This window comes from Lissotriton vulgaris, chromosome 1_1, assembly GCF_964263255.1.
Source record: "Lissotriton vulgaris chromosome 1_1, aLisVul1.2, whole genome shotgun sequence".
Taxonomy (NCBI): domain Eukaryota; kingdom Metazoa; phylum Chordata; class Amphibia; order Caudata; family Salamandridae; genus Lissotriton; species Lissotriton vulgaris.
The window spans coordinates 168,860,777-168,875,619 of record NC_141685.1 but is presented as its reverse complement, the minus strand read 5'-3'; the positions used below and the strand labels follow the sequence as shown (position 1 = coordinate 168,875,619).

The window sequence follows — 14,843 nt, the reverse complement described above, 5'->3', positions numbered from 1 at the left end:
GAAAAAGAAAAAATAACTGTTTAATTAAAATATACTCTGACCCTTCTTTTTGTGTTTGGTTTTGCACCTCAAAGATGACTAATGTAGCATATTTTTGAAACTATAATTTGATTATTGCTGAAGGTATGCATATGATTCAAAGCAATTGGTTAGATACCCGAAAGAACCACTGCTGAGGTCTTTAATGCGGCGGTGGGCGGTGTTCAGCCCCAGCACAGGTGATAGCAGATGGTATGTCTCCTTTGAGTCCTTTACAGCACCTCGGGCGTTACTCCCCCAACACGGAACAGGCAAAGGTTTGACTTCACGCTTCTCTTTCCTCTGCTTTCGTTTATTTGTTCCCCTGTGAAATGGATCCAATAATCAGAAAAAACCCTTTTGCTGCAAATGTCGTCTTTCTCTGATGTTTTTCTATTCCACAGTACAGCCTAATCCACGGAGCGGAGAGGTGCAGTAGGGGCGAGTCTGAACACTATGCTGCCCTAGGGGGTCCTGTAGTCCGGTAGTCTGTTGAGTCGGTTGAGGTTGGAGACCTTAGAAAATGTCCTAAGTTCCGGCGGGCTCCCCTATCTGTGGTAACAACTCAGTTGTCCCCGGATCCACCGACCACACCCACAGGCCGCACCCAGTCTTAGACCATTCATAATGGCCTTATGGCTGCAAGCCACAGCAGTGGTGAGATAATACTGTGCTATTAATAAAATGGATGCTTTTCAACACTGAGAAGACACTGGACACAATGTCCGCCAAGGGCCCGATTTATATTTAGGCGGATGGTTTAATCCGTCATAAATGTGACAGGTGTCCCGTCCACCCTATTAAAAGTGCATTATATCCTGTGGCATTTGTAATAAAGCGGATGGAATCTGTTATGTTTGAGAAAATACCCTGTCCGATAAACTCTAAATCAGGCTCTATGTCTGCAGCAAGTGTTGTAGAAGGAGCAAGAGCCAGCATTATAGGAAGAGGGCCTAGAAGCAGATATAGTCCCAGAGGCACTGAAGCACCTACCTCTTCACTTCCTCTGTTTATACCCCATTTGTACCTACCTGTGCGCCTGGTCTGTTTGTACCTCATAGGTACCTATATGTGCACCTCATCTGTTTATACCTCACAAGCACTCACCTGTGCACCTTCACTGTTTATAGCTAACAGGTCCCTTCCTGTGCACCTCCTCATTTAGTACCGCCCAGGTGAGCTTCTGAAATAAAGCTTGAGAGCTCCATACTGCCAGCCATGGCCTCTTCCCTATAAGGCCATTATCTACATCGGCTGTGTGCATGTTTCAAGTGTGTCTCCTGCCTCAGCTAACAATGAACCCTGAAGAGTGAGTACACAGACCGAGGGGAGTCAGAAGCTGAAGGACATGGAATGAGGTAAACCTGGATAAAAGAAATATGGGAATGGAGAAATTAGACTTCACCTGTGGACATCAGACACCTCCTCCCGCTCTACCAAAGCCATGTTGAATCACAAAGTAGCATCCTGGCCTTCAGACAGACAACAATAAGTCAAATATCTTGTAAATGTTGAAAAACAAAAACAATTATTAATATTCACACATCTGTTGGATGCTTGATATTTCAGTTAAATTATTGGTTGTGATGGATTCTCTATAAGGAATAAATGACTGATATCGTTGAATAATAAATTACATGATTTAATGTTTGTTTGCCAAATCTGTGTGCGCAACATAAAGTCGGGCCATTAGATTAACCCCTCATTCTGTTTTACAAAAAACCCTGGAAGGAGCTGCTGATTGAAATACCACAGGATCTTAACTTTAACTAGTTTAGGAAGAACTAAAGTCTTACTTTTGTAAGTTGTCATTCAGTTCAGAATCAGTCAATAGTTCAAGGGAGATGGATATATATTACGCTGATAGAAAATCCACCTCAACTCAGGATAATGCTCCAGCCTTCCAGGTTAGAAGGATTCAGAAATGCTTCAGCCAGGAGGGCTGTAAAATGTGTTGAAGGTGACTTAGGGGCTTATTACGAGTGTGGCAGTCTTCCAATGGGACTACCACAGCAGAGGTACCAGGCAGACTGGCAAGCCCATTGAGAACCCGCCGCCAGATTATGACCTAAATCCAGGGTGGGTGGGCGGTGCAGCAGCGGTCTCGCCGCGGCTGTATTAGGCTCATTAGAGAACCTAAACAGCATACCACCACCTTAAGAGTGCCTGCAGCACGTTCCTGCACCATGTGATGCATTCCACACTGTGCAGGGACAAGGATGCAATTCCATGGGGTGGCACAACATGTGCCCCCCGCATGCAACCCCAGGAGCAGAATCGGCCGGGCCCAGTGAGGGCCCCCTTACCTGCATGTCCTTTATCCGGGAAACATCACTTACAACGCAACTTTTACCACGCAGTGCCTTTACAACGCGGGCATTACAACGCAAACCATTACAACGCATTGCGCTGGGAGGCGCTCTAAAATAGGGAATAGGTTTAATTTACTGTCCAACACCTTCCCTACTATCAACGGGGACTGGAGTTGCAATAGTAAATTAAACTATTCACTATCCAGCGCCCCAAAGCACTATGCGTTGTAATGGTATGCGATGTAAAAACCGCGTTGTAAAAGCATGCGATGTAAAAGCATGCGTTGTAATGTCGTACATCCCCTTTATCCTTTTCATGTCGGGGTCCCCGCCAGGGAAAAGGACGGTGGATATGCAGACCGTAATATGATCGGCGATGTCGGAATCGGCACTGCCAACATATTCGGGGTGTTTGCAGACCGCCTCCACAGCGGGATCCTTGATCCTGGCGGGGGGCGGTCCCACCACCACACTCATAATACAGCGGTCAGTTCACCTGGATGGTGGCAGTTGGACCGCAACCGCGGATACCGCGATCATGAGGACCGTCGCACTTATAGAAAGACTCTTAATAAGCTGCTAGGTAAAGGCGGGAGTTGACATTTTATCTGATCCAGTGTGAACAGGAAAGCATTGTGGAAAAAGGTGTCTGGAGTTACCTTTGTCATATATACTTCCTAAAGAGCTACCTTTGTCATGTATACTTCCTGAAGAGTTACCTTTGTTATACACTTCCTAGAGAGTTACCTTTGTCATACACTTCCTGAAGAGTTACCTTGGTTAAATACTTCCTGAAGAGTTACGTTTGTTATACACTTTCTGAAGAGCTACCTTTGGTAGATACTTCCCGAACCTGAATTAACGGCAGCGCTTCCTGAGTCCTCTCTTTTTCCACAATCTGTTTTGTTTAAATGAAATCTTGTCCATGTATATCTACCTAAAACTCTACCTGTAGCACGAGTGCTCTGTTGCTGCCCTTTCTTTAGTAAGTTACTCTGTGAATAATGGTAAATCACCGCCTTTTCAGAAGTAAATACAATGTGACATGTTCAACCACAGTTTTAATGAAATATCCATGTATGCTAAAATGTTCCTTACTAAATTTCAAATATGGTAGAGAAGAGATGTCTTCTACAGCTGGTTAAATATTGTGTATTCACATTCTTTACAGTTACAATTAGTAATATTGCATTTCTTTACATCCAACAGAAAATAAGTCTTAAATGCATGGACTGATTATGAATAATGAAGATAACACATCAAACCAGCACAAATTGTCAAAAATAAGGAGCTCCAAAAACATCAGTGCAATCAGAGGCAGAGGACAGATCCAGGAAGAAGCAGTCAAAGGCAATTCAGTGAGTGTACGAGTCTGAGCTCTGCACCTCGACTCCCCAAGACGAAGAAATGACCTCAACAAAACCAAGACAACAAAACTGACAAACCACCTGCTGACCTGCTTTGATCATGAGGCCGGTATGAGAGATGGAGGAAGGTCTCGTGTCTATTTGGGATCCATAGCTTGGAACAAACTCCCTCTTCAGCTTTGAGCTGTTAGTAACATGATAATGTTTAAAAAAAGGTTGAAAACTGGGCTTTTTGTCCATGTTTGAAACAAACTGATTTACTTCTTTTTGTGACCTGTGCTTTGCCCCGGGACACTCTTTGGAGTAGCTGTACACATTACGAGTCGCTTCACCATCATGATGTGGCTAGAGCAGTGCTTCGCTATCGAAACTGGCAACAGACCAGCATTCAGTGCTCTAGGTGTATTGCAAACTCTTTCTAGCCAAACCACAGGCACCAGGGAAAAGCACAACGAAGTGGAGCCTAACAACTGAAGGCTAAAGGAAAGCGGAGATCTGCTCTCTGAAGTACAGAGTATTGTCCCAATTTGCACCTACCGTAACGAAGATTAAGCTTTACCCGCAAGCATGCGAAGCCATTATCCATTCTAAAGATGCAATCACCCACAAGGAAGCCTTACTGATATTATGAATGTGGCAGGTATTTAATGAGTCTTGCATTTTATTGTTAAATCGGAAATCAAGCGTCCACAATATCACACACATACAGGGAATGTGAAAATAACGCAAGTCGTTTATTAACTATGCTGACCCTTCAGGAAACACGGTCAGGAGAAAAATCGTGCAATTCCACTGAATATGTCAAGAACTTTAGCCAATTAGAAACCATAAAAGAGCATCAGCGAATACAAACAGGGGAAAAACCATACCATTGCAATGAATGTATAAAGAGCTTCAGTCGGTTAACAGACCTCCAAACACATCAGCGAATACACACAGGGGAAAAACCATACCATTGCAACAAATGTAAAAAGAGCTTCAGTCAAATTTCAAACCTCCACACACATCAGAAAATACACACAGAGGAAAAACCATACCATTGCAGTGAATGTGTAAAGAGCTTCTGTCGGTTACAAGAACTCCAAAAACATCAGCGAACCCACACAGGGGAAAAACCATACCATTGCAAGGAATGTGTAAAGAGCTTCAATCAATTATCAAACCTCCACACACATCAGAGAATACACACAGGGAAAAAACCATACCATTGCAACGAATGTAAAAAGAGCTTCAGTCAAATTTCAAACCTCCACACACATCAGAAAATACACACAGGGGAAAAACCATACCATTGCAGTGAATGTGTAAAGAGCTTCTGTCGGTTACAAGAACTCCAAAAACATCAGCGAACCCACACAGGGGAAAAACCATACCATTGCAAGGAATGTGTAAAGAGCTTCAATCAATTATCAAACCTCCATAGACATCAGAGAATACACACAGGGGGAAAACCATACCATTGCAAGGAATGTGTGAAGAGCTTCAGTCAATTATCAAACCTCCATAGTCATCAGAGAATACACACAGGGGAAAAACCATACCATTGCAAGGAATGTGTAAAGAGCTTCAATCAAATTTCACAGCTCCAAACACATCAGAGAATACACACAGGGGAAAAACCATACCATTGCAGTGAATGTATGAAGAGTTTCAGTACGTTAGCAAAACTCCAAACACATCAGCGAACACACACAGGGGAAAAACCATACCATTGCACGGAATGTGTGAAGAGCTTCAGTCAATTATCAAACCTCCATAGACATCAGAGAATACACACAGGGGAAAAACCATACCATTGCAGTGAATGTGTGAAGAGTTTCAGTACGTTAGCAAAACTCCAAACACATCAGCGAACACACACAGGGGAAAAACCATACCATTGCAAGGAATGTGTGAAGAGCTTCAGTCAATTATCAAGCCTCCATAGACATCATAGAATACACACAGGGGAAAAACCATACCATTGCAAGGAATGTGTAAAGAGCTTCAATCAAATTTCACAGCTCCACACACATAAGAGAATACACACAGGGGAAAAATCATACCATTGCAGTGAATGTGTGAAGAGCTTCTGTCAGTTACAAGAACTCCAAATACATCAGCGAACCCACACAGGGGAAAAACCATACCATTGTAAGGAATGTGTAAAGAGCTTCAATCACATTTCACAGCTCCACACACATCAGAGAATACACACAGGGGGAAAACCATACCATTGCAGTGAATGTGTGAAGAGTTTCAGTACGTTAGCAGAACTCCAAACACATCAGCAAACACACACAGGGGAAAAACCATACCATTGCAGTGAATGTGTGAAGAGCTTCAGTCAAATTACATGTCTCCGCACACATCAGAGAATACACACAGGGGAAAAACCATACCATTGTAAGGAATGTGTAAAGAGCTTCAATCACATTTCACAGCTCCACACACATCAGAGAATACACACAGGGGGAAAACCATACCATTGCAGTGAATGTGTGAAGAGTTTCAGTACGTTAGCAGAACTCCAAACACATCAGCGAACACACACAGGGGAAAAACCATACCATTGCAGTGAATGTGTGAAGAGCTTCAGTCAAATTACATGTCTACGCACACATCAGAGAATGCACACAGGGGAAAAACCATACCAGTGCAGTGAATGTGTAAAGAACTTCAGTCAGTTAACAGGCCTCCAGAGACATCAGCGAATACACACTGGGGAAAATCCATACAATTGCAGTGAATGTGGTAGTAGTTTTAGGGGACAATCAAACCTCCACACACATCAGAAAACACACCCAGGGGAAAAACTGTACCAGTGCAGTGAATGTGTAAAGAGCTTCAGCCAGTTAACAAACCTCCAGAGACATCAGCGAATACACACTGGGGAAAAACCATATAATTGCAATGAATGTGGCAGTAGTTTTACTTACTCTTCAGCATTAAGAAATCATCAGCGAGCTCACAAAGGGCAAACAAATCTTTTAAATGCCATGAATGCTTGAAAAGCTGAAGTCCATTATCAATCCTAAACAGGCATCAGCGAACACACGCAGAAGAAAAGCCTTCAAGTGCAATGAATGTGTGAAGAAATGTAGTCAATTATCAAGCCTATATAGACATCAGCTTACACTCACTCTGTAAATACCGTACAACTGTAGTGAGTGTAGAAGTACCTTTAGGAAATCTTTCGCATTAAGGATTCATCAGTTAATGCTCACAGAGAAAAAGCCTTTCAGGTGCAGTGAATGTGTGAATATCTTCTGTCAGTTATTAAACCTACAAATACATCAACTAACATACACAGAGTAAAAATGAGCATTGCAATGAATGTCAGAAGTGATTTTGTCAATTGTGAACAGACCTGGGGTAAACCGTACAATTGCACTAAAAGTGTAATGAGCTTTTGTCAATTTCTGATCCTACAGAGCCTCAGCGGACACACACCTTCCTTATAAATAATCCTAGAGATGCAGTGAATTCAGAAAGAACTTAATAACAATAGCAATAATTTTGACTCATCTGAGGCATTGACAGGAGCAGAAGAGTGCAGTTATTGTGAAATGAAGGAATTACAGGAAAAATATGTATAATTATGTGGGATATTCAAATACCAGCTGAATAAAGACTCGACTAGATGAAAAGAAGAAAACCAAAGATTTGTAGAATAGTAAAAGTGTCTGTTCCCAGTGATTGTTCACTTCGGTACACATTGAAAAAAACAATGTGATATAACAGGAAATCCACTGGGAGACTAGCACAATGTGGAATAAAAGAAAAGAAACACTGGCGGGTTTTATTTGGCGGTGAAGAGTTACGAAGAAAAACATCCAAGAGTTCCTGTTCATACTACTTGTAAAAGTGTAGGGATGAATACGATTCTGCCTGCACACATTGCTATATTAGCATAAGTGAGTTAGTTGCTCAAACGCCATTTTGCTGTTTTTGCACATGACACTACATGTCTCTGTTTTTATAAAGACAAACAGCTTGCTTTTCCTTCACATGAGAATGGTCTGTTTTTCACATCTCTAGACTCACACTGCGACCTCAAGTCTGCACAAAGTGTTCAATGCTAAAATAACAATGTATGCTGTTGATGCAGGTTGATCGGTCCACGCTCTAGACACAACACAAACAGAGCTGCTCATTTTTGAAACTCAGGTGCTTTTAATATTGCACTGCATGCATGAGACTAGCACTTGGAAAAAACCTTTCAATCGACAAAGAGCTGTGCTGATCTGGGATGTGATTCACTTCACCTGACTTTGGAGGTATGGGGTTCCCGGTTTTAACCTAGAGAACTTCTATTATTATAATACCTAGCTCCCAGCAAGGGGAGGGTGGTACACAAGGCGCTATAGATCTGGTTCCACTATCATTATAATATGATTTCTCCCTTTGTATTTTATGGAATTGTAACAATGTTGATTGTATTGATTTTATGCATCTTTTTACTTATGTTAGCAAAGATACTGCATCTTAGAGCACGTAGTAGAAATAAACATTTTAAACTATACATTGACTCTGATTACTCACATTGTGGACATTTATGAGAGTAAAAACAAAAGAGTGTTCTTGATTGCAACTATTCCTGAGAGGTCCCAACGTCGCTTGTTCATTGGTAGCTTCGCTGTAGTACGGAGAATGAATGAGACACTGTTGCTAGTCGGATAGGGGTTCTGGGCACTGAGGTGGATTTTTGGTACACCACAATACACCCAGGTCCTGGTTTCCTGCGCATAGTTCTGTGCATGAGCAGAATTCCCGCAACATGGCGCCCAAAGTCTTGATTAGTGCTCGTATCTGTCCACAATACCCTCAACACCTTTTCCGGTTAACAGGCGTGATGGATGAACCTACCTATACGAATGTGTTATAGGTTAATTCAAGCATGAGATTTATGAAAAGGTTCACATTTTGAATTACATCAAAATTATTATTATTATTATTGTGAATATTTACACACAGGTACATATTTAAGATCGTTTAGTGCAATACCAGAAAGAATAGAGGCTTCAAGCTAGATAATTCAAACTTTATTGTGTTTCTGCATTTTATACAGAAAAGTGACAAAGCCCTGATGACAGTCTGGGAACTGGTTTCCTCAGACTAGAAATGCGTCGGCACATCTGAGGGAGCAATCAATATCACTAAGCATTTAAACTAGCTCTGGCTGGTTGTAAAAGTCCTCCTTATTTTAGGATGTCCTCCTTCCTTTTGACTTTGTCTCTTCATTCTTTATGAATTCAGATTCACTTTTTTGAAAATTTCAATTGTTTGTGTTTGTATAGTGAATTTTTTGTGGAATGTATGATAATTGTGTATATGAATTGTAAATATTTTGTTTGTAAATAGTTAGATGTTGGAATTTAAATGTATTGAATGTACAGTTTTTTCCTTTTTTGCGAAACTTTCAAAAGAAGAATGAATTTATTTTTCGAAATAGACAGGTATAAATAAATATACCGGGTCAAACTCAATAAGTTTGTGATTCTCCTATGATCTGAAATACGTTTTTGGAAATTAATTGGGTGTAGACATATTCTTGTGTTTTCTGGTTTTGGATTATCGACATTTAAATTCACGTTGTCGTACATGTGCGGTACAGAACACCCACAGTTCAGCTCTCGTTAACAGTCTGATGTGAAAAAGATTTAAAATCACACGAGACATTTCAAATGGCTTTTTTAGTCATAACCTGTCTTCCGTTAGTAGTCAATGGACAGTGTTCACTTGTGGTGGCAAACAAAAACAATTTAAAAGATTGGCCATGGGCTATAAATACAGCCCAGGTGTCTTTGCCGCACGTGTCGTCTCTTTGTTAGATGGCATTGATCCTAATGCGTACTCGTACATTGATGATATTTATCTAATGGACGACTAATTATGGCCGCATCTGTGTCGCATTGACCGCAACATAGTTATGTTTGCGGACTTCAGTTATAAATTTATTTTCGCAAAGTCAGACATTGCGGAGTTCACTGTTGAGCCCAGTGTTGTTCCTGGGCTCAACAATGAAGGTAGAGGTCTTGCACCTCACTTCCTGGAGAAATGTGCATGTTTATGGTCTCCTACAACTCTGAAAAAACAATCCTTGCTGGGATTTTTGAATTTCGGGCGTACTTATATTCCCGATTATGCCCAGCGTATCAAACCTCTATATGCTTTGATACAACCAACTTTTACCAAGTCATGCTGGCTGCCTGAACATTCAGCTATTCTGCAATTTTTGCAGTCTCATCTTCTTGAATCTTAGTACTTATTGACTCATGATAACCACACTAACCTGGTAATAAGAATTGTGCCTGGTGCCATGGGTTTCACGTACTTGACGTTTAATGAAGGAGACACAGTGCCTATCGCTTACAAGTCACACTTGTACGCTTCGGCTGAAAAGCGATTTTCTTCTGTCGAGAAAGTCTTGGATGGCGATTCTAAAAGAGAGAGCGCAGTCACAAGGAAAACACATGTTGGTTGTTACACCTTATACTGCATTTGAAGCAGTGATGAAAGCCAGTGTACCAAATTCTAAAGTTTTATATCCTAATTGGATACAATGGGCAACTTCGTTGACATCTCCGGATGTCACATTTATCTTTGCCCCTTCGTTGCAAACTCAGGAGTTCTTACAGTATGAGTTTGTTCATCCTGCTCCTATGTTCATGCGCACGCTTGAGGATTACCATTGTATCATTAACACTGACAGTTCGGCGCAACCGGCAATAGGATCTAAGCATTCTTATTCAGTGGCCTGCGCAATCGTGGCTGGTACCATGGTGAATGGAGAATTCAAGTCCGATGTCGTGCACATGCAGACATTAGGTGACTGTACCGCCCAGTTGGCAGAGCTACGTGCTCTAGTGCTTGGGTCAGTGAGAATGAGGGGTAAAATGTCCCAACCCCTTACTAGCTGTTTATTGAGCAATGGTCCCTCTTTTCTGTCAAGCTTGCCCTCGGCATGGGGAAACCCCTAACCCCCTATTATAGCAAAGTTTGAGAAAGGTGTGTCAGGGCAAGCTTTGTTTTTTATAGTCTATTATGGAAAAATTCCAATTGCACGAGACGACTCGTACCGGCATTACACCAAAATCAAGGAATCCCTATTTATCCACAGAAAAGAACAACCAGATATACTTCTTCAACTTGATTCGTAACACCCTGAGGAAGCCCCAGGCAGGATGGCCATGTAAGGGGTGAAACAAGTGTTGGCTGTTCTCCTACGTACTATCACGAATATAGTAACACCTTCATTAAAACAAAAAAATGAACCATCGTGTGATTGGAATTTGACCATAATAGACTATAAAAAACAAAGCTTGCCCTGACACACCTTTCTCAAACTGTGCTCTAGTGCTTGCATTGAAGTTTGCTGACCCTCGTGTGACTACTTTAATTGTGAGTGACTCTTATTACTGTGTTCAGTCCTTCAATAAAAATGTATTCTTTTGGACTCAGAATGACTATCGTGATTCCAAAGGGAGCACAATTAAGCACAAGATGAAATGGGTTTGAGTCGCAGAAATAAAGAATGTCTGCTTCTCGTAAATGTAATTCATACTCTTGGTCACCAGCGTGTAGGAGTACACGCTGTTGGCAACAGTCTTGTTGATGAAGCAGCAAAGACCGCAGTAGCAACATATGTAGTAGCAGCAGTTACAAGGTCCAACAGTAAGAATGATGATGACATCTTGGCAGCTATAGCTGCTACAGAGATCGGTGATAATTACCCTAAGGGTTTCCCTTCTAAATACTCTTGTTGTAGTGTAGTTCCTATTTTCCCAATAGGCCCGGCGCATTGGAATAACATAAACAGTAGTATCGACGTAGAAGTGCGGATCTTCCAGGCCTCTACTGACTATGCTAGACTTAATTGGGTTTGTTACCAACTAGCTCAGAGATCACTGAAAACTTTCTTCTCTGAATAGGAAGTGATCAGCTTCCCTGGTACAGATAAGAAGGGATTCAGTTTTCCAACAACCGTGCAACATGACAACTTTGCTCCTCAGATCAAGAGTCGATCTCTAGGGTCGTGTGAAACAATAGACAGGTATTTCACTCAGTCAGTCTTTGTGCAGATTACTTTCACAATATGTAGAGGATAGAGAGACGGGCGTTCGTCAATAAAGGGTAACATTTATTGAACAGTCTTTCTTCTCGTACAAGAGAAATGAATTGCCACAATTTCAAGACTTGTTATTATAAAAAGTACGTACAGTAAGATAAGGATTGCGAAATAATACTGTAAAAGCATTGATATGGTTTCTTAGCCATACAATGGTTTAAAATGAATAAAACATATATACAGTCATATATACATTAGGCTAAAATACTCAACTGGTGCTTCTAACTACGCCTACCCCAGTGTGCCTGACCTAAGCCTAACACGTGGAAGGGAAGTAAGTAAGTAGCTTTAAGTTAAGTTGGTTTTGCCAAGGTTTGCTTCAAGAATTCTCACTAAGGGTTTAGTCAACACCATACCTCTGAATTGAATGATGGAGGTCTGGTATCTCCTTCAGGGTAGAACTCGATATCCCAGTCACCCGCGAGGGTAGACTAGAAACGCTGGAGCTGGATTTCTCTGCAGGAGAAAGGCAGCGTCTCTTCTCAGCGCGTCGAGGAGGAGGAGGATGGGCAGCGTCCGCGGGCAGCTTGTATCTGCTGGGCTCTTGCAGGGGACGGCTGTTCAGCTCCTAAGTTCACCACACCATCGTTCGCTGGGTAGCAGCGATAGCAGTAGCGATAGCAGCTATGGTATCATCAGCATGACAGCAGCTTCAGGCGGCGTACAACAGGCAATTGCTTAAGGCAACGTTGGTAGTATTTATACCTGAAAGGTGCCTGGTTTGACGCAAGTTGCTGGACATAAGACGTCAATAAAAGATGTCACTAGGAAGTGATCGTCTATCAGTGCTCATTAGAGTTCTATTACTAATCAAAACATAGCAAGCGGGGCTTTCCCAGGTTGCTGAGTTTTATCTTGTTGAAGAACTCGGAGTGTTAATCTAGGAATCTTAGATAGTGACTTCTGCTCTGTCATTGCACTAATTGGTTGCAAAGGAAGTGGCAGAGAAAGCTATCCTGGAATGTGGCTCTGTTCGTGTGAGGCCAGAGATGAGTTTCTGAATATTGCACTTGAACGGTTATGCCAATATAGGGAGTAAATGGATTTATAGCCATTAGGGACATAAGGTCACAGTATCGATCAGGATCTTAGATTAGCACGCAACACCCACTCCACGATTTTATGTCCATCAAATTACTAAAACTAGAGCAATAAGATGCATGTGTAACATTGCCCACCCCAAAATACATATATGCATTTGAAATAGGCGTATTTGTCATACGTGAAAATTTTAGGTACTGTACGTTTTCGAAAGCATAGAAATCATTCAAAAATTATAGCATATGAAATCAATGAACGATTATGCAAGAAGAATTACACATTAAATATCTCTGAATACAGAAGAAGGGTGAGATAATTCATCACATATAAATGCATTGCAGTAAAAATGTGCTAGAGGCTGGTGTAAGGTTATCATGTCTCTAGGTGTATGTAGAAATAAAAGTCGAAGCTTCTGTTCTCTATGAATAGTTCTACTTTAAGCAAATAATTTTTTCGTGCCAAAAAAAGGGTGAATATTAAAAAATGTTCAATTCAAAAGAATTCTTGCTGAACGGGGCAAATAGAGTTCCAATGCTTCTAGCAGTTTTTGTTATTCAAAACTGAAGGCCGAATTCAGAATTCATGAGAAAGCTGTGAGTCGGAATGCTTTTCTAAAGTTATTGTTTTTGTTCGGGTGAGAACATCATATCAGACAGGCTCTCAAAGAATTGGTCTACAAAATCAGGTGACAGTTCAACCAAATTCGATAGCGCTGTAACTTGGCAGGTGTGCGAGTGATTGCTGTCATCGTAGTCAGGATCAGCAATGCTCACAGATGGTCGTACCTGGATGATGTTGCTTTGGTCACTTGCTCCACTGTTACCACCTAGTCGTAGCACAGGAGTCTCAACGAATGCCGTCATCAGGATTGGTAGCCGCTGGGGACAACACAATGCGTGAGCCGTTATCGGACTGAGCAAAGTATCGACGTCCATTGGTACTGCTGATTGGAGTGCAAGACAGATGTCCAACACGCATTCATCTCCGCATAGCATACATCTTAGTACCGGTAAGATACAGTTCTGCCATATAGGTCCGAATGAAAGAAACCAGGTCATGTTTAGATCTCTCAGCCTGGCCAATCCAAGGGCACTAGTTATTCTGTCCCGGTAGCGCATTGCTAGGATTGTTTCTTCCATCCCCATAGGAGTCATGTCTGAGCTGCGGCTTGCCATAACGAAGCAGGAGGGTCAAAAATAAAATCCCTGCCACAAGTCCCAAAAATAGGGGTATGCCGCCAAAGACAGAGTGGACAAAGTTTGGAACGATTCCCAGAATCGCTTGAAACGGTGTTAGCAGTCCTGTAAAAATCGTCTTAAATATGCCTGGGATGCCTATGGCACTAGACATGTTTAGAATTTGGCTCAATATTTCTACGAAATGCACAGGGCAATTTGTTGATAATAGGTCATGAACCTCCGTAGCTGTCCTTGCAACTAGGAGATCATACGTCTCTTTCGATGACGTGATGGGCACTGTTGTCTGTAAAAGCACAGATTTCATTTTGCTTAAAGTATCAATTCGTATAGAAGAGAATTGCAGACGAGGCCAGATGGGAGTCTCCATGTCTCCAGGCCCGCTCGGGAACAATGCTTGCATACAGCATTTGACCATGGATGTTACTCCTACAAGATAACTTTTCCCTGGAACAAGGCCACAACATCTCTGATCCGTTCTTAGAATGTAACTCCCATTTGCGAGTTGCATAAAGAAAGGCTCTATCTGCGTTGCAGGTGTGACAAGCTGGTGGCATGAAAGGTTGTTAGAATTTCCATCACAAGCTCCGTGTAAATTAATACCCTGACACAAAAGTATACCGCTTAGTGAACGTTTACAGTTTTCACCACTAAGAAATACATTTTTGTCGCTGTCACTATAGCATGAATGTGTGTATGGTAATTTCCATTCTGATTTTACATAACCTTTACCCAATCGTTCATACTGGCCAGTAGGTATGTATTCAAGGCACTTTTTAAATTGGAAAGTTGTTATCGG

At 41.7% G+C, this 14,843-nt stretch overlaps 1 protein-coding gene across 15 annotated transcripts in view; it reads left to right on the top strand.

The window, feature by feature from the left end:
• Positions 1-8,201, top strand: part of LOC147738019 (uncharacterized) — a 520,426-nt gene extending 512,225 nt beyond the window's left edge. For 14 of the 15 annotated variants that reach the window (XM_086951565.1, XM_086951560.1, XM_086951626.1 and 11 more), the window contains one exon: positions 3,540-8,201. In XM_086951565.1, the coding sequence (XP_086807691.1) occupies positions 4,441-6,687 (2,247 nt within the window). In that variant the 5' untranslated portion in view covers positions 3,540-4,440 and the 3' untranslated portion in view covers positions 6,688-8,201. The remainder of the gene's footprint in view (positions 1-3,539) is intronic. The other variant, XM_086951555.1, reaches the window with a different exon arrangement.
• The last annotated feature ends 6,642 nt before the right edge of the window (positions 8,202-14,843 follow it).